Source organism: Dipodomys merriami, unplaced genomic scaffold (assembly GCF_024711535.1).
Source record: "Dipodomys merriami isolate MVZ:Mamm:240054 unplaced genomic scaffold, mDipMer1.0.p SCAF_84, whole genome shotgun sequence".
In the NCBI taxonomy this organism is placed as follows: Eukaryota; Metazoa; Chordata; class Mammalia; order Rodentia; family Heteromyidae; genus Dipodomys; species Dipodomys merriami.
In genome coordinates, this window is record NW_027206446.1 from 5,520,928 (window position 1) to 5,540,460 (window position 19,533).

At 45.1% G+C, this 19,533-nt stretch overlaps 2 protein-coding genes across 2 annotated transcripts; both read left to right on the forward strand.

The window, feature by feature from the left end:
- Window positions 1-14,160: 14,160 nt before the first annotated feature.
- On the forward strand, window positions 14,161-15,615 carry LOC138820069 (PRAME family member 8-like). Its single transcript, XM_070011712.1, has one exon. It carries the CDS (start codon window positions 14,161-14,163, stop codon window positions 15,613-15,615), a length of 1,455 nt encoding a protein of 484 aa, XP_069867813.1.
- Window positions 15,616-17,609: 1,994 nt separating this feature from the next.
- Window positions 17,610-19,025, forward strand: LOC138820070 (PRAME family member 12-like). Its single transcript, XM_070011713.1, has one exon. It carries the CDS (start codon window positions 17,610-17,612, stop codon window positions 19,023-19,025), a length of 1,416 nt encoding a protein of 471 aa, XP_069867814.1.
- The last annotated feature ends 508 nt before the right edge of the window (window positions 19,026-19,533 follow it).

Sequence of the window (19,533 nt, forward strand, 5' to 3'; positions counted from 1 at the left end):
CATTGTCTAAAAAAGAAATGTTCTCATGAGCTGATTTATTTCATTGTCAAATCTCTGTCCATCAACTTTTTAATAATGATTGCAAAGAAAATATGATGACTCAGATTCTAGCTATTCTTGAGGCTGAGATCTGAGGATCAGAGGTAGAAGCCACCTTGGGCTTTAAATCCTGAGATTTTTATCTCCAATGTACCAACATAATTCCAGAAGTGGAGCTGTGGCTAAACTAGAAGAATTAAGCTTGAGCAACAAAGCTCAGGTCCAGTGACTAGGCCCTGAGTTCAGCCCCAATACGAGCACACCCAGACACCCAGACAGACAGACAGACAGACAGACAGACAGACAGACAGACACACACACACACACACACACACACACACACACACACACACACACACACACACACCATACTACACACACAATCTGCCTAGGAAAACAGATGTACAAGTGATTGCTGTGTGGGCAAATCATTTCTCCACAACAGCTGTTTCTGTAGGAAGCATAGAGAGCAACCCAGGGCCGGTCCTCTTCCCTGAGTACAGCAGGAGGCTGGAGCTGCCAGCAAACCTGGGGTGGACATTGGAGGAGAGCCTGTGGCAGCTCAAGTTGAAACATTTCCTTGACCAGCTTCCTATTCTAGAAGCCTTTTCTCTCATACCAGGGGAAAGAGAAGCAGTGCATACCTCTGCTGTACCCCTACATGCTTGGACCTCATTTCTGCAGCCCACCCCACTGATCCTACCTCATGCTTCAGCAACATTCTCTCTCCTAGATCTTTCATCGAGGACCTGAGAGACCCACAGCACATTTGTGTGAACATTTGAAATCTTTCCCCAACTTCTGGGGACCAGTGTCAAAACCCCATTTGATTCCCTTGGCCCTGCTCTGCCCCTCCTCTGGACAGAGGCTGCCTTAGTGTGTGGCTTAGATGTTGTAATATTAGCACACAAGGCTCATGCCTATAGTCCTGGCTACTTGGGTGGCTGGGAGCTTAGGATCCCATACACTTTTAACTCCAGTGAACCAGCAAAATTTGGAAGTGAATGTGTGGATCAAGTGGTAGAGCACCTATGTGAGCAAAAAAAAATGAGCATGAGTGTGAGACTGAGTTCAAACTCCTCTATTTGCATGATCAATAGGTCTATAGATAGGTAATAGATAGATAGATAGATAAATTGATAGATAGATAGATAGATAGATAGATAGACAGACAGACAGACAGACAGACAGACAGACAGACCGACAGACAGACAGACAGACAGACAGACAGACAGATAGATAGATAGATAGATAGATAGATAGATAGATAGATAGATAGATAGATAGATAGATAGATAGATAGACAGACAGACAGATAGATAGATAGATAGATAGATAGATAGATAGATAGATAGATAGATAGATAGATAGATAGATAGATAGATAGATAGATGCAATAATGCATTGTGTAATTTCAGGATTATTCATTGTAGGTCTCCGTTTTTATTCCTGAGTTTCTGTAAGCAGGTTTCTAGTTCCCAGGCCCAGTCCTGGAGAGTCTTACATTATTTCTGGCCATTCATCCCCATATGCCAAATAAAGAGAGCTGGTGAAGGGCAGAGAAAGGAGCTGGATTCCAGGGCAGCCAGGGACAGACAGTGCCTGAAGATGTCTTCAGCATCCTCAGGGGTGCAGACATGGGCTTCATGTTCAATAGGGAGACTTTGGGTTCAGAGGTGATAAAGGTCTGAAGAATGAATAGGAGCGAGGTGAGCTCCCGAGTTTGGGCTGTTTTGAGATGTGCAGAAGAAGGCATTGCACAAGTGAGGGGCTGTTTGTGTTCCATAAGATGCTTCTCTGAGGGGGGAGGGGGGAGGCTGGGAAGGGATGTGAAGGGTAAACAAAGGAGGAGGCTGCAATGCTTGGTAAGAAATGTACGCATTATCCTGCCCATGTAATTGTAACTCCTCTGTACAGTATGTTCACAAATAAAATTAAATTAAATTAAAAAAAAAGATGCTTCTCTGAGAATCTTCTCGGGCCTTCTGGAAATATGTGATGGCAAAGTGGATGCACCAGAGAAAAATCTCAGATCGCAGAGCACAGACACAAAGTCAGGGGGCGTTGAGTTAATCCCTGGGCTCCAGCAGCAACATCTCTTCACTTTGCCTCTGACATTTCTGCACGTTTTTTGCTGTTAGGAAAAAAGTTTACACAGGTTTCCTTAGATATGAGGCATGATCCTTGACAGCAATGAAGGTAACAGTGAGAAAAATGAGATTCAGAACCTTCAGGAGAAGCTGGAGGCCACCAGGAACCTGGTGATGCAGCTGTCAGGCCATTGGCCCAGCTTCAGGGCTAGGTGAGGGTTGGGGCAGGGGCTTGAGAAGAGGGGGAGTTTCTTCAGGTGGAGCACACTGGGGAAGAGCCTGTGATTCAGGGACAGGGCCAAAGGTGAGGAGTGTGGGGGAGGAGCTTTGCCAAGGAGGTGGGGTCACCTCCACCTTGCCTTATGGTCTCGGAGATTCAGGGGATTTTGATGGAGTCAATGATGTTTCTAAATTTCAGTAAAGAAACTACTGGATACCCATGCTCTGAAGAATAAGTGAACCTGAGGATCACAATTCAAAGCCAGCCTGGGAAGGAAAGTGTGTGAGACATTTATCTTCAATTAATTAAAAAAAAAACCCACAAGTGGAGCATTGGCTCAGGTGGTAGAGCACTAGTCCACAGCACAAAAGCTCAGTCACAGCACCCAGGCCCTGAGGCTCCTGTGGCTTTTCCTCCCCAGATGACAGAACAAAACAAGAACAGAGGCTGGACTTACTGGATTCCAAAAACCCACCCCCACACGTGAACCATCACCTGCCCCATGCTGAATGCAGAGGGGCATTAGGGCTGGCTTCTCTCATGGGGTCTTTCCTCCTCTCTGAAAAGAAGACTTGAGATGAGGAAATGATCGGTGCCTATTGTTTAAACAGTGGCTGAGCTTCAGGAACAATTGGTAGCTGGTTCTCAACGGTGGAGAAGCAGCAGCTAAAAAGACAAGCAACTTGAACACAGCTCCTGCGCTCAGTGCAAGTGGGGGCAATCTGCTCACAGGGATGTGGCGGGTGGAGGAGCCAAACCGCCAGAGGCTCAGGGATGGCAGAAACACTTTCTGCTAATCCATGGGACTGTGACATCTTGTCTTATAAACAAATGGCACTATATGGCTAGAATTACTTTTTCATCAGAGTCGAGGGGAAGAAATTTGGTGGCCACGTTTTGCTAAGGCAAATCACTGGAGACTCCTAGAGAAAGCGTTCAGCTAGCCAGGTGCTGTTGGCTCACTCAGGTAAGCTCAGCTACTCAGGAGCCCGACATGTGAGGATGAGATTCAAAGCCAACTGGGGCACACAAATCCATTCGGCTATTAACTCCAACTAGCCAGCACACAGAGGGAAGCAGAGCTGTGGCTCAAGTGGTAGAGAACCAGCCTTAATGAGAAATGTAAATAAGGGACAGCAATCAGTCCTGGAATTCAAGCCCCAGTACTGGCATACACACACACACACTCTCTCTCTCTCTCTCTCTCTCTCACACACACACACACACAGAGACAGAGACAGAAAGAGAGTGTGTGTAATTGCTTCCAATTTAGCATTTGGTGCATAGCTCCTTAAGCTGACGACAGAACTGGAATGAGATGGCTTTTGCCAGAAAGCAAATGAATTCTGTGAGTGCTCAGCCAAAAGTTTATCTCTGTGTAAGTTGTGAAGAATGGGTTTTAACACAGGTACAGGTGAAGATTGTAAAAGACTTGTAGGAAATAGGCTGCTAAAATAATCCCAGGCAAGAATTCTTTGAGAGGGTGTGTATCTATTAATATATGCTGATGCTTGTCCAGGTGGCTGACTGCTGTAATCCGAGATTCTCAGGGGACTGAGATCTAAACATCACAGTTCAAAGCCAGCAGGAACAAGAAAGCCCATGAGAGTCTTATCCTCAGTGAATCATCAAAATGTTAGAAGTGGAGCTGTGGCTAATGCAGTAGAGGACCAATCTTGAGTGAAAAACCTGAGTCATCTCCAAGGTCCTGAGATCCAGCCCCAATACTGCCACAAAAAAATGTCTAGTACAATACTGAGATTAATTATTGGGAATGCTTCAAGGTGAACTGAAACATAACTGAAAGTTACGAAGGCAAACTTCCTTTTCCGTTATAAATGCAGAATAAACACATTTGACTAATGCTTAAGTAATTTTTTTTCATCTTCCTGTAATTCCAGGAGGTGGGGTGGGGTGGGGGGAGGGACCAAAAAATTCATTAAATTCACAAGAAATGTTATGCCAAAGTCTCAGGACCCCCACCACAAGAAGACCACCGAGAGTCAGACTCTACAGCTGTTTTATTTAAATGGGCTGCAGCTCAGGCCTCTTCCTACATTCCGACACAGCGGAGCCCAGGAGTAGAGCCCCAAGCTAAGGATTTGCAGGTCTTATAAAGGCACACAATCAACCAGGTGTTTTGATTACCACCACATATTGCTTTGCTAGACATAAACAAGTAACAAGTGGTCACTGCCTCAAACTTTAACCTTTCATTCCCCCCCTTGACTTATGGTCCTGAGCCACAATCTTGTGGCTCCAGCCCAAAACTAAACTCCAACAGCTCTTGATCTTGAACAAGTATACCAATAACAATCAGTCCATTTTTCTTTTCTTGAGGCGTATGCGGAGTGGTTGGGTAGGATGCTTGGAGACTTCCCATGTTTCCCCATGGTCATCCAGGGCAAAGGGGTCAGCCGGTCTAGCATGGGAGCAGTGGATCCAAGCAGCAATGCCATCCACCTTAAGGTCAGTAGGTGAGCCAGTAGCACCATGTAAGGTCCTTTCCACCGTGGTTCCAGAGATTTCAAGTTGTGCCTTCGAACAAACACCCAGTCCCCTGGTTTAAACAAATGGGGGTAGGAATAGAAGCAGAATCTTATAATGCTCTAAGCTGGGACTACATACTCTTATGCCCCAGCTGTAAATAGTCAAGCTTACACAGAAATTCAGTATCATCCAAATCAGCAAGCAATTCAGTCTGAAGGCTAGGGATAATGGGTGGAGGCTGTCCATACATTATTTCAAAAGGAGTAAAGCCAAGCTGATAAGGTGAATTGCTTATTCTAAACAATGCAAAAGGAAGGAGCGATACCCAGTCTGCACCAGTCTCCAAGGCCAATTTAGGTAAGGTCTTCTTTAGAGTCCAATTCATTCTTTCTACCTGCCCTGAACTCTGGGGGTCTATAAGCACAGTGCAATTTCCAATCTATCCCTAGTGCATCGGCTATTCCCTGATTTACTTTTGAGACAAAGGCCGGTCCATTGTCCAACCCATCGGTGGATGGGAAGCCATACCTGGGTAAGATTTCTTCCAGGATCTTCTTAGACACTACGTTTGCGGTCTCGTGCTTTGTTGGGTAGGCTTCAGCCCATCCTGGAAAAGTGTCTACAAAAACTAGCAAATATTTATATCCAAATTTTCCAGTTTTAATTTCTGTGAAGTCTACTTCCCATTACACACCTGGCCTATCTCCACGGAGGCGAGCTCCTTTTGTAACCGGCTGATTGGGGGCATTGGTGAGCTGACAGGCTTTACAGTTTTTAACAATGTCCTCAATGAGTTGATTTCCTTGCCTAATTTTTACTTCTGAGTGTTGGAGCAAGTCCTGCATTCTTCGGGTTCCCATGTGAGAGACCCGATGGATTCTCTTAAGAATCTGCTTGCCCAATCTTTGTGGCAACATAAGTTTCCCCTCACCAGTTTTCCACCAGTCTTGAAACTGAGGCTCAGGAAGCAAAGCTTGTGGCCCTGGGTCTACTAGAGTCAGTACTAACACTCTGGGTTGGAGAGCTGCCTCCTAAGCTGCCTGATCAGCCAAGTTATTTCCTTTGGTTATAGAATCAGTTCCCTTTTGATGGCCAGGGCAGTGCATAATGGCAATATTTCCTGGTTCCCATATGGCCCAGATGAGGCTTAAAATTTCTTGTTTGTTTTTAATAGTCTTTCCCTCAGCTGTCAGCAGCCCTCTCTCTTGGTAAATGGCTCCATGGACATGCACAGTGACAAAAGAATACCGACCGTCTGTGTAAATGTTTAGTCTCTTCCCTTTTCCCATCTGTAGGGCTTTTGTTAGTGCCACTAGTTCTGCACTTTGTGCTGACATTCCCTAGGGGAGTGCCCACACTATCTCAGTGTCCGTGGTGACTGCTGTGCCCGCGTACCTTTTTCCATCTCGAATGAAACTGCTGCTGTCTGTGAACCAGGTATGCTCAGCATGAGATAGTGGATAGTCCAACAAGTCTGGCCTCTTTTCCTTGGCCCGGTCTCTCTTTTCAAGCTCAATTTCATGTTCTCGGTCCTTCCTTTCCTGTCTTTGCTCCTCTGTCTCTCTCTTATTGTAAACCTTTTCCGCCGAGGCTACTAGATCCCTAATAGAGTTTTCACCAAGTTTGTTTACAGCCTGCAACTTTCTCTTTATGTCTGGTGCAGCTTGATTTATATAGGCAAACATAATCATCTGAGCCGACTCCTGGGTCTCAAGGTCATACGGGGTATATTAACTAAAAGCTTCCATGAGCTGCTCAAGATATGCTGCCGGACTTTCACTTCCTCCCTGTCTAAAATCATAAACTTTGTCCTTATTAGTAGGTTGGCGAGTCGCCACCTTGAGACCTGTCAAGAGACCCTGGCAGTAGACGAGGAGTCGCTCCCTACCTTCAACTGTATTGTAGTCCCATGTTGGTCGGATCTCAGGAAAATAGGCAGCGATCAGGGCAGGATCCGTGATGGGTGCGCCTGTGAGGCCAGGGATATGTTTCCAGGCCACCTCTTGGATACAGTCTCTCTCTTGGGTGGTAAAAAGAACCTGTAAAAGCTGACTGCAATCATCCCAAGTGGGCTGATGAGTAAAGAGAATAGTTTCAAGCAAACGAATTAAATCCTGGGGTTTCTCAGAAAAGGGGGCATTTTGGGTGTGCCCATTGTATAGATCACTGGTAGAAAATGGCCAATATTGGAGCTGCTGTTGACCATCCCCATCCACAGGACCTACAGTGTGTAATGGAAAAACAGCTATACTAGAAGTGGGGCTGATCCCACGGCGTCGTCGAGTGACTGGCCCCTCAGAAACTTTAAAGGCAGGTGCCGAGGGTTCTATAGCTCCCTCCTCCTCTTGATCATTCTCAGGTTCTGCAAAAGGAACCTGGGAAGGGGAATATGGGGGAGGAAACATTTCTTCTTCCAGGTTATCTCCCTGAAAAACCGGGGGGTACAATTTCTTTTCCTCTTTCTTAGTTTTTTTTTGTAAGTCCAGGGGACTAGATGGAGTGGTGCCGATGGTTTCCAGTCCCGTCAGTCGTACAGTCCAAAAAACAATAAACAGTACAAACAAGACACACACAGGCCTGACAGTTACAAAAAAAAAAAAAAGCTTATGAAGTGGAGATCTTCTGAATTGGTCCGCTGACTCCTGTAATGGGACATCCACGCCCCACAGCAGAAGGAGCAGACCCACAGTGGAGTTGGGCCTCGGGTAGGAGGCCCTCTTGGTCAGTTCCGGCCCAACACCAAACTGACCCCCGTCCCACAATTCACACGGGCGCGGTTCCAAAGACCCCCCCCCCCCGACCACAGGGCGGGGTTCCAAGGACCCCACCCCACTCCACACGGTGGGGTTCCAAGGACCCCCACCCCACACGAGGATCTGGGATGTCTCCCAGTTCCTCCAGGGTTGTCGTGCAAGCATGTCTGCTTCGATAACCCTTTACGAATCAGAGCAGCCATCCTCACAAGGGAAAACAAAAGTAAAACAGACAAATGACAGCACAAGACAAATTAACAAAGACAGCGATGTTTTACCTTTGGAGTCTGAGGTCCTGGGGCTCTTTGAGGGGTATCCCGGATGAGCCCCTACTAATATGTTATGCCAAGGTCGCAGGACCCGCCCCCCTGCAAGAAGACCACCGAGAGTCAGACTCTACAGCTGTTTTATTTAAATGGGCTGCAGCTCGGGCCTCGTCCTACACTCCGACACAGTGGAGCCTAGGAGGAGAGCCCCGAGCTATGGATTTGCAAGTCTTATATAGGCACACAATCAACCAGGTGTTTTGATTACCACCATGTGTTGCTTTGGTAGACAGAAACAAGCAACAAGTGGTCACTGCCTCACACTTTAACCTTTCAGACAAAGCAGCAGTTCAATTTTATACCTAAAACGTTTCCAAATGGCCACCCATGGCTCACACTTGTAACCCCAGCTACTCTGGAGGCTGAGATCTGAGGTCTCTGCCAAGGAGCCCTAGAGTTTCTCCTATTCCTTCATGTTTTCAGGGTGTCTGCTTCGACTCTGAGGTCTTTGATCCATTTGGAGTTTATTCTGGTGTAGGGTGATATAGAAGGACCTAGCTTTAGTTCTCTACAGGCAATTAACCAATTTTGCCAGCACCATTTCCTGAAAAGGCTGTCTTTCTTCCAATCTATATTTTTAGCTTCCTTATAGAAGAATAGATGGCTATACGTCTGTAGGTTCATTTCTAGGTTCCATTCCATTGGTCCTGAGGTCTGTTCTTGTGCCAGTGCCAGTACTATGGCTTTATAAATAGAGTTTGAAATTTGGTATTGAAATTCCTCCAGCACTGTTCTTTCTGCTAGGGCCAGTTTTTGCTATTCAGAGTCTTTTATTGTTCCATATGAATTTTTGGGTTGCTTCTTCTATTTCTTTGAAGAATGAGGTTGGAATATTGATAGGTATTGCTTTGACTTTGTATATAGTCTTTGGCAGTATTGCCATTTTCACGATCTTGATCCTCCCAATCCAGGAGGCTGGGAGGTTTTTCCACTTCCTTAGTTCTGTTTTGATTTCCTTTTTCAGGTTTTTAAAGTTTTCATCACAGAGGTCCTTCACTTCTTTAGTTAAATCCTAGGTATTTTAATTTGGGGTGGCTATTACAAAAGGAGTTGCTTTCCTGATTTTAGCCACACTCTTCTCATTGTTGGCATACAGAAAAGCCATTGATTTTTTAAATGTTTTTATTGTGGAAATACTGTACAGAGGTGTTACAGTTACATGAGTAAGGTAATGAGTACATTTCTTATCAAGCATTGTTGGCTCCTCCTTTGTGTTTTCCCTACCTCCCTTCCCTCCCACCTCCACAACTACCCCCCCCCCGCACCTAAATTGTAAAGTTCGTTGTCCAACAGTGTCTTGTACATTGATACAATGGGTCAACCTGTATCTCTATTTAAATATTTTGTTTGTTCCCTTCCTCTCCCCAAATTACACTGACATCAAATACAGTGAAAATGGGCTATACCATGGGGGAGGAACATACAAAGCAATAAAAAAAATCACATGATACCTTATAAATACATTAGAAACAATAGAAAGAAAAAAATCACTTGTTTCATTTTGCTTAACATCATCTTATCTGGTCATATGTACATAGCTTATGACCTTTTCTGCTTGTCCCAGACATATACTACTTATTGCAAATAAGGGAAACCATGATACCTATGTTTCTTTTGGCCTGGCTTACTTCACTTAATATAACCTTTTCTAAATCTTTCCATTCCCTAACAAATGGGCGATGTCATTCTTTCTGATGGAGGCATAGAATTCCATTGTACATATATACCACATTTTAAAAAATCCATTCATCTGGGCTGGGGAGGTGGCTTAGTGGTAGAGCGCTTGCCTTGCATGCCTGAGGACCTGAGTTCGACTCCTCAGTACCACATAAGCCAAAAAGAAAAAAACCGGAAGTGGCACTGTGGCTCAAGTGGTAGAGCACTAGCCTTGAGCTGAAGGGCTGAAGGACAGTGCCCAGGCCCAGAGTTCAGGCCCCATGACCGGACCCAAAAAAAAATCCATTCATCTACTGAGGGGTATCTGTGTTGGTTCCATATCTTAGCTATGGTAAATAATGCTACAATAAACATAGTTGTGCTGGTAGCTTTAGTATGGTCTTGTTTGTGATCTTTTGGATAAATGCCCAAAAGTGGGATTGCTGGGTCATAGGGGAGCTCTATGTAGAGTCTTTTGAGGAACCTCCATACTGCTTTCCAAAGTGGTTGAACACGTTTACATTCCCACCAACAATGCAGTAGGGTTCCCTTCTGTCCACATCCCCTCCAGCATCTGTTGTTATTAGGGTTCTTGACTATAGCCATTCTAACTGGGGTGAGGTGGTATCTTAATGTTGTTTTGATTTGCATTTCTTTTATGGCTAGGGAGGTTGATCATTTATTCACATGTCTATTGGCCATTCTTATTTCCTCTTCAGAGAATTTTCTCTGTAAGCCTTTAGCCCACTTATTTATTGGGCAGTTGTTTCTTTGAGGATTTGTTGTTGGGGGATTTAATTGAGTTCCAAGTATATTTTAGATCTGAGACCCTTTTCTGTTGTATGGCTAGAGAAAAATTTCTCCCAATCTGTGGGCTTTCTATCGATCTTGCTAGCTATGTCCTTTGCCATGCAGAAGCTCTGCAGCTTCATGCAATCCCATTTATCCAACCGTTCTTTCATTTGTTGTGTTTTTGGGTCTGTATTAAGAAAATTTTGGCCTGTGCCAAGGAGACCTAGGGTTTCTCCTATTCTGTCCTGTAATGTTTTCAGGGTGTCTGCTTTGACTCCAAGGTCTTTGATCCATTTGGAGTTGATTCTGGTGCAAGATTATATTTAAGTGGGGCTGGGAAGGTGGCTCAGTGGTAGAGCGCTTCCCTTGCATGCCTGAGGCCCTGGGTTCGATTCCTCAGCACCACATAAGCAAAAAAGAAAAAAGCCGGAATTGGCGCTGTGGCTCAAGTGGTAGAGTGCAAGCCTTGAGCTGAAGAGCTGAGAGACAGCACCCAGGCCAAGAAGTCAGGCCCCACGACCGGACCTCCACCCCCCAAAAAAAAGATTATATATAAGTAGCTAGCTTTAGTTTTTTGTTTTTTTTTTTTTTTTCACAGGCAATTAACCAATTTTGCCAGCACCATTTTCTGAAGAAAGCCATTGGTTTTTGAGGGTTAATTTTATATCCTGCTATTTTTCCAAAGTTTCAAGTCAGCTTCAGTAATTTGGGAGTGTAGTTATGGGATTCTTTTTTTTTGGGGGGGGGTCTGGTTGTGGGGCCTGAACTCTGGGCCTGGGCACTGTCCCTAGCTCTTCAGCTCAAGGCTAGCGCTCTACCACTTGAGCCACAGCCCCACTTCCGGCTTTTTTCTTTTTGCTTATGTGGTGCTGAGGAATCGAACCCAGGGCCTCAGGCATGCAAGGCAAGTGCTCTACCACTGAGCCACCTTCCCAGCCTCATGTTATGGGATTCTTTAAAGACAAGATCATGTCATTTGCAAAGAGGAAAGTTTTACTTCATCTTTTCCTGTTTTAATCCCCTTTATGCATGCTGTCTTATTGCTGTAGCTAGGCATTCTAATACTAAACTGAAGAAAAGCGGAGAGAGTGGACATCTTTGTCTCATTCCTGAGTTTAGAGGAAATGGCTTTAGCTTTTCACCATTAAGTATAATGCTGTAGGTTTGTCATATACAGCTTTCATTGTATTGAGGCATGTTCCATGGATTCGTTTTTCCAGAGCCTTCATCATAAAGGGGTGTTGGATCTTGTCAAATGCAGAAGCATCTATTGAGATAATCATGTGGTTCTTATCCTTGCTCTTGTTGGTGTGATAAATTGGCACATATTAAACAAACTTTGCATCCCTAAAATGAATCCTGTTTGATCGTGGTGTATGATTTTTTGATGAGTTGTTGAAGTCAAGTGACCGAAATTTTGTTGAGAAGTTTTGCATCGATGTTCTTCAAAGAAAAGACTCTATAGTGCTCTTTGATGAGTTCCTGCCTGGTTTGGGGATGAGGGTTACAATGGCTTCATCGAAAGAGTTTGGTAGTGAACTTTCACTTTCAATTTCATTGAAGAGTTGGAGGAGTATTGGTGTAAGTTCTGCTTTGAAGGTCTTGCAGTTCATCTGTAAATCCATTCATCCTGGGCTTTTCTTGGGTGGGAGGTCTCTTACTGCTGTTTCTATTTTGATGTTTGATATGGGTCTGTTAAGTTGGTTTAACTCATCTTGGTTTAGTTTCAGCATGTAGATATTTGCTAGAAAACCATCCATTTCTTCCAGATTCTCAAACTTCTTAGCATAAAGATTTGAGAAGTATTCCCTTATAATGTTCTAGATCTTGGTTGCTTCTGTAGTGATGTTTCCATTCTCATCTCTGGGTTTGTTTATTTGGGTGTTCTCTCTCTCTCTCTCTCTCTCTCTCTCTCTCTCTCTCTCTCTCTCTCTCTCTCTCTCTGTAAGATTTGCTAAGGATCTGTCAATTTTGTTAATTTTTTCAAAGAACCAACTCTTTGTTTTATTCTTGCTGTTTTTTTTGGATTCTAATTCATTTAATTCTGATTTAATTTTAATTATTTCTTTCTGTCTACCGGATTGGGGTTTATCTTGCTGCTCTTTTTCAAGGAGGTTCAGATATCTCATTAAATTGTTGGTTTCAGATCTCTCCAATTTGTTGATGTATGAACTCAGGGCTATAAACGTGCCTCTGAATACTGCCTTTACTTTGTTCCAGAGGAGCTGGTGATTTATGTATTTCTTTTTGTTGAATATCATGAACATTTGAATTTCCTTTCTAATCTCTTCCATGACCCACTCGTGTCTTGTTGATTCTCCATGTGTTACAGGACTTTCTTTGATGGCTTTTGGTGTTTCATAATTTTATTCCCTTGTGGTCTAAGAGAATGCAGGGCATAACTTCAATGTTTCTGAATTTGGACAGATTTGCTTTGTGGCCTAGATTGTGGTCTATTTTGGAGAATGTTCCATGTGCTACTGAGAAGAAGATAATTTGATGCTGCTGGGTGAAATATTAGGTAAATATCTGTTAATTCTAGTTCATCTATGCAGATGTTTAGATCCAAGGTTTTTCTGTTGAGTTTTTGCTTGGTTGATCTATCCAGGGGGGATAGTGCTGTGTTTAGGTCCCCAACAATTAATGTCTTTGGATCTATGTGAGATTTGAAGGAAAGTAGTGTTTCTTGGATAAATTGGGTGCTCTGTTGTTTGGTGAATATGTATTTAGAATTGTAAAATCCTCCTGAAGGGGAGATCCCTTAAATTGTATGTAGTGACCTTCTTTATCTGTTCTTGCTAATTTTAATTTGAAATCTATTTTATCTGATATTAGAATTGCAACTTTGCCTGTTTATGGGGGCCATTTCCTTGGAAGATTTTATCCCAGCCTTTTACTTTCAGGATATGTTTGTTTTTTGTGAGCAAGGTGAAGTCCATGAATATTGATAATTAGGAGTGAGAAGAATTTGGTAATTCCTGCCATGTTATCCACCTTCTTAGGGCCTGCGCCTTGTCATATCTCAAAACATGTATTTGGTTCCCTGGTAAACAGCCATTTCTATTCTAATATCAAGATCCTTATCTCCAATAAACCCCTCAGAAAAAGTCAGATACTGTTGTGGCTCTTTGGTAGAATACTATCACTGACATTATGAAGTTAAGGGACAGTGATCAGATTCATAGGTAACTTTCTAGGACCAGCACCAAAAAAGAAAGGAGGATGGAAGGAAGGGAGGGAGGGAGGGAGGCAGGAAGGAAGGAAGAAAGGAAGAGGAGAAAGGAAGGCAGGGGAGGAAGGAAGAAAGAAAGAAAGAAATGAAAGAAGGAAGGAAGAGAAAAAGTACAGAAACTAAATTTACTGAATTAGTTGTAGATGCTACAAAGTTGGGCTGTGTGCTCTGCTTGGACTCTTTGCAGTTTCAAGGCAGCAGAATGCCTGTGGTAATGTCTGGAAAGATGAAGGTACAAGGGTGGTGATTCTTTTTGCTCCAGTGTGTTTTATATTTCAAAGAGATCCTGGCCTGTGTGGGTCAGGACTTTAATCCTATCACTTTTTGGTTCACTGTTTGAAATAATTTCAAGGGCAACACCCAACCAAGGTGTACTGGGTGTGTCTCAGAAATCCCATCAGAAGCTGCCCTCTCATTGGTAGAAATGCAAAGGTGAGGGTGGGGTTGGGCTATAAAAATGCCCAGGGATCAAAGAACAAAAGGAGAATTCTGCAGTGCCTGGCCCTGCTGGGATTTTGAGAGCCTTTCATACCTGGTCCACATCTGATCCATCAAGATGAGCATGAGAACCCCACCCTCGCTCCAACATCTGGCCATACAGAGTGTGCTGAGCAACCAGTCCCTGTCCATCTCTGCCTTGGAGGATCTGCCGGCGGTGCTGATCACTTTGCTCTTCATGGAGATCTATAAACAGGGCTACACGGAGATGCTGAAAGCCATGGTGCAGGCCTGGCCCTTGCCCTGCCTCCCCCTAGGGGACCTGGTCGAGTCACCAGACCTGGAAACCTTCAAGGCTGTCCTGGATGGAATTGATCTGCTACTTGCCAAGAGGGAGCGCCCCAGTCGGTGGAAACTGCAAGTACTTGACCTGCGGAATGATCACCCAAACATCTGGATACAGGGTTACCATTCAATGGCCCAAATCTCTTATCCAGATGTCCTGACTGACAGGCCAACAGAGAGCTGTGGTTCAATGATGATTGAAGAGCAGCCCTTGATGGTCATCAGGGATCTCACCATCAAAGATGGCACCCAGAATGCTCTCCAAGCCCACTTGCTCCAGTGGGCCAGGAAGAGGAAAGAACGAGTCCAGCTGTGCTCAAGAAAGCTGCGGATTCTGTCTGGCTCCGTGTCTAAAATCCAGAAGGCTCTGGGTGTGGTGAGGCTGGACTCCATCCAAGAACTGGTGGTGAGTGAATTTTGGCTTCCAGGAACCTTGAGAATATTTACTCTTTACCTGGGCCATATGAAGAACCTCAAGTGCTCCAGCATGTGGACTGACATCCCTCGCTCCCACGAAAATTCCCAATATCCCTGGATAATCGGGGGGTATCTGGGGCGTCTAAAGCATCTCCAAGAGCTTCATGTGCACAACATTTTGTTTATTGCAACTATGCCCACCATCCTCAGGAGCCTGCCGCCTCTGAAGATGTTGTCTCTGAGCTCATGTGCACTGCCGGAAACCGACCTGAGGTTTTTGTCCCAGTATGCCTGCACCAGGCAGCTCAAGCACTTGCATTTGAGGACTTTGCCAATGAAACGTGCTGAGCCCCTGAGAGCCTTCCTGGAGCATGTAGCCTGCACCCTGGAGACCCTGGCCTTGGAGGAGTGTTATATCACTGATGCCCAGCTCTCGGCCATCCTGCCCACCCTGAGCCAATGCTCCCAGCTCCGCTTCTTCAGTTTCTATGGAAACTGTATTTCCATGGCCACCCTACAGAACCTCCTGAGCCACATGGCCAGGCTGGGTCATTTGAGAAGGGGGTTCTATCCTGCCCCTCTAGAGTGCTACCACCCTGAAGATTGGTATCTAGAGAACTTCGACCCTGGGAGATTTGCTGAGGTTGGGGCTACCTTGGTGCAGACATTGAGAGATGTGGGAACAAATCAGAAGGTCCAGATCTGTACCAGTTTCTGTCATCGCCATAACACGTGCCAACTGTATAGTCTGACTCTTGATGGTACCTGGGTGGTCACAGAAGAGGACCTTACTGGCCTTTCTGCTCTGCCTGTGTAGTAAGGCGCCACTCTCTCCTACAAGCTTTTCAACCTCAGAAATGAAAGCCGGGGCAGAAATGCATTCTCCCACGGGGCACACTTTCCAAAGTTCTGTGTGGGTGGAAAAATCATAGCTCTGCAGTTCCAGGATTCTGAGTGTGTTCTGTGCACACACCATCAGGAATCTGAAGTCAATTCAGCCTAGAAAGAACTGGAATATACTCTTGTTTTTCTTAATGGTTGTAAGCAAACTCGTATCATGTGACAATCTCTTACTATCTATAATTTACTGTATCAATCAATCACAAATAAAAAGAATGGAAAAGCATGAGTAGAAAGAGATCTTTTTGCGGCACCATAGAATGAGAGTATTGTTTGTGGCTAGATTCCTAGTTACTCAGCAAGTCTGAGATCTGTGGATCACAGTTCAAAGCTACCGTGGGCAGGAAAGTCCTTGAGACTCTCAACTCTAGCAAACCTTCAAATAACCCAGAAATGGAGCTCTGGCTTAAGTAGTAGAGTGCTGACATTGAGCACAAAAATTAGGGACAGCACCTACGTGCCAGAATTGGCACAAACAAACATACCCACCTATGACCAAGGTCAGTCACACATAGACCAATTTCTGGGGAAAAGGTCTGAGGGAAAATTAAACATCAAATTCCAAATGACATCCATGAAATCCAAGAGAAGTTTCTACTTCTCCAACATATTTGGGGGTGAGAATTTTTTGTATCAAATGTGTCTTCAAATGTAAACCACAGTTCCTTTGCCACTTCCGGTTTTCTGGTGGTTTATTGGAGATAGGAGTCTTATGGTCTCTCCTGCCCGGGCTGGCTTTGAACCGCGATCCTCAGATCTCAGCCTCCTGAGTAGCTAGGATTACAGGCGTGAGCCACCAGCGCCCGGCTGCTTGATAGATTTTTATTCCAGCCTTTCACATTCAGAATCTGTTTGATTCTTTGGGCAATGTGTGCCTGTTGATAACAGAAGATAAATGGGTCTTGCTGTCTGATCCACCTAGTCAATCTATGTCATTTAATTGATAAAGTCCATGAATATGAATAGTTAGGATTGAGAAGTGTTTGGTAATTTCTGCCATTTATCCATGTTTTGGGGGGCTATGACTTGTCTTTTTATACTATGGTTTTCTGTTAAACAGGGATTTCTCTGCCAGAAGACTATTGTTTCCAATCAACTGCTTAGAAAAGGGAGAAGTACTGTTATGACTCAAGTGGTAAAGCACTACATTTGACAAAGAAAAGATAAGGAACAACACCCAGGCTCAGAGTTAAAGTTCTAGAATGGGTACAAAAAGAAACATGAGAGGAAGGAAAGAGAAGAGGAAGGAAGCAAGGAAGGTAGGAAGTGAAGGAAGAGGGAAAGAAATCCAGAGAACAATTTCCTGATGTCTTGTGGGTGTTATAACTTCGGGTGACTTCTCTCCTTGCATGCTTTGTAGCTCAGGGCCGTGCAACATCTTTGGGAAAGTCTGAAGGGATTAAAGTATAAGAGTGGGAAGTCATTTTGGTAAAGTGTGATTTACATTTCGTTTTTTTTAATTTAATTTTATTTTATTTGTGAACATACTGTACAGAGGAGTTACAATTACATGGGCAGGATAATGCGTACATTTCTTGTGATTTACATTTCAAAGAAAAGCTAGGCTGTGTGGGACAGGCCTTTAATCCTATCATTTTTTGGTTAAACCAGTGTATGAATTGATCTCAAGTGAAACACCCAACCAAGGTGTGCTGGGTGTGACTCAGAAATCCCATCAGAAGCTGCTCTCTGATTGGCAGATATGGAATGGGGAGGGGAAGGGGTTGGGCTTTAAAGATGCCTAGGGATGGAGAACAGAAGCAGAGTTGTGAATCCTGCAGTCAGTGCCTCAACTTGCTGTGATTCAGAGAGCCCTGCACACCTGGTCCAATTCTGGTCCATCAAGATGAGCACTGGAGCCCCTCCCTCGCTCCAGCATCTGGCCATGCAGAGTCTGCTGAGCGACCAGGAATGGCCATCTCTGCCCTGGAAGATCTGCCTCTGCTGCTGTTCCCTTCGCTCTTCATAGAGGTCTATGCCCAGGGCCCCACAGAGGTGCTGAAGGCCCTGGTGCAGGCCTGGCCCTTCTCCTGCCTCCCCCTGGGGGACCTGGCAGAGTCTCCAGACCTGGAAACCTTCAATGCTGTCCTGAATGGGCTCCATCTGCTACTGGCCAAGAAGGAGCGCCCCAGTCAGTGGAAACTGCAAGTCCTTGACCTGCGGAAGGAGCACCCCAACATCTGGATACAGGGCTACCCCTCCATGGCCCGACTATCTTGTCCGGATGTCCTCACTGACAAGCCAAGAGAGAGCCACTGCTCAGGGATGACTGAAGAGCCTCCCTTGACCATAGCCATGGACCTGACCATCAAAGATGGCGCCCAGGACGCTCTCCAAGCCCACCTGCTCCAGTGGGCTAGGGAGAGGAGAGAACAAGTCCAGCTCTACTCCAGGAAGCTGCGGATTCTGTCTGACTCCTTCTCTGAAATCCAGAAGGCTCTGCTTGTGGTGAGGCTGGACTCCATCCAGGAACTTGTGGTGAGTGAATTCGGGCATCCAGGAATTATGAAAGAACTTGCTCCTTACTTGGGTCGAATGAAGAACCTTCACATTCTCAACTTCTACAACATGGGTGGCGACTTCTACAGTCACCCTCACAAGAATTTATGGTATCGCTGGATGATAGGGGAGCATCTAGGGCAGCTGCAGCATCTCCAGGAGCTTCATGTGCATCACATTATCTTGCTTAATGCAAATATACCCGCCATCATCAGGAGGCTGCCGCCTTTGAAGACCTTGTCTCTGAGTTCATGTCTGCTGAAGGAAGCTGACCTGAGCTTTCTGTCCCAGTGTCCCTGCTCCAGGCAGCTCAAGCACCTGCGTCTGAGGAGATTGCCCATGGAGTCATTCAGTTCTGAGCCCCTGAAAGCCTTGTTGGGTAGAGTGGTGGGAACCCTGGAGACCCTGGCCCTGGAAGACTGTGCCATCAATGACGCCCAGCTCTCAGCCATCTTGCCCATCCTGAGCCAATGCTCTCAGCTTAGCCTCTTCAGTTTCTATGGAAATCACATCTCCATAGCCACCCTGCAGAACCTCCTGAGCCACATGGCCAGGCTGGGCCATTTGAGACGAGGGCTCTATCCTGCCCCTCTGGAGAGCTACCGCCCACAAGAGTGGAGGCAAAGGTACATTGACCATGAGAGATTTGCCAATGTTCGGGCTGGCTTGGCACAGGTATTAAGAGATATCGGGACAAACCAGAAGGTCCAGATCTGTACACGTTTCTGTCATCACCGAAACAAGTGCCAGTCCTACAGCATGGCACCTGATGGTTCCTGGGTGGTCACAGAGGAAGATCTTCCTGGGCTTTCTGCTCTGCCTGTGTAGTTTGGCCATCTCTCCTGGAATTTCTTCTCAGCATCAGAAATGAAAGACTGGACAGTAGTGCATTCTCCAGGCCTAGCAAACTCCAAAGTTCAATGTGGTTGGAAGACACAGGGCATCTGGTCCTTAGTTTTTCAGGTCAAACATAACTCTGAAGCCCCAGGAGTTTAAGAGTGCTTTTGGGTCCATGTGCCCTGTACACACATTCTCAGAAATTTGGAGTATATTAGGCCTGGAAAGAACTGAAACAAGATCTTGCTGTGGGCCAATCTAAGCTGTGAGAACATCATTTATTATCTATAAATTTCTGTATCAATCAATCATAAATAAAAAGAAAAGAAAAACATGAGTAAAAAGATATCATTTCTCAGCACCAAAAAAATGAGTGTATTGGTTCCACCTAGAAGCATAGCTGCTCAGGACATCTGAGATCTGAGGATCACAGTTCAAAGCCAGCTTGGGCAGGAAAGTCCTTGAGATTCTCATCTCTAGTGAATCTCCAAAAAAGCCA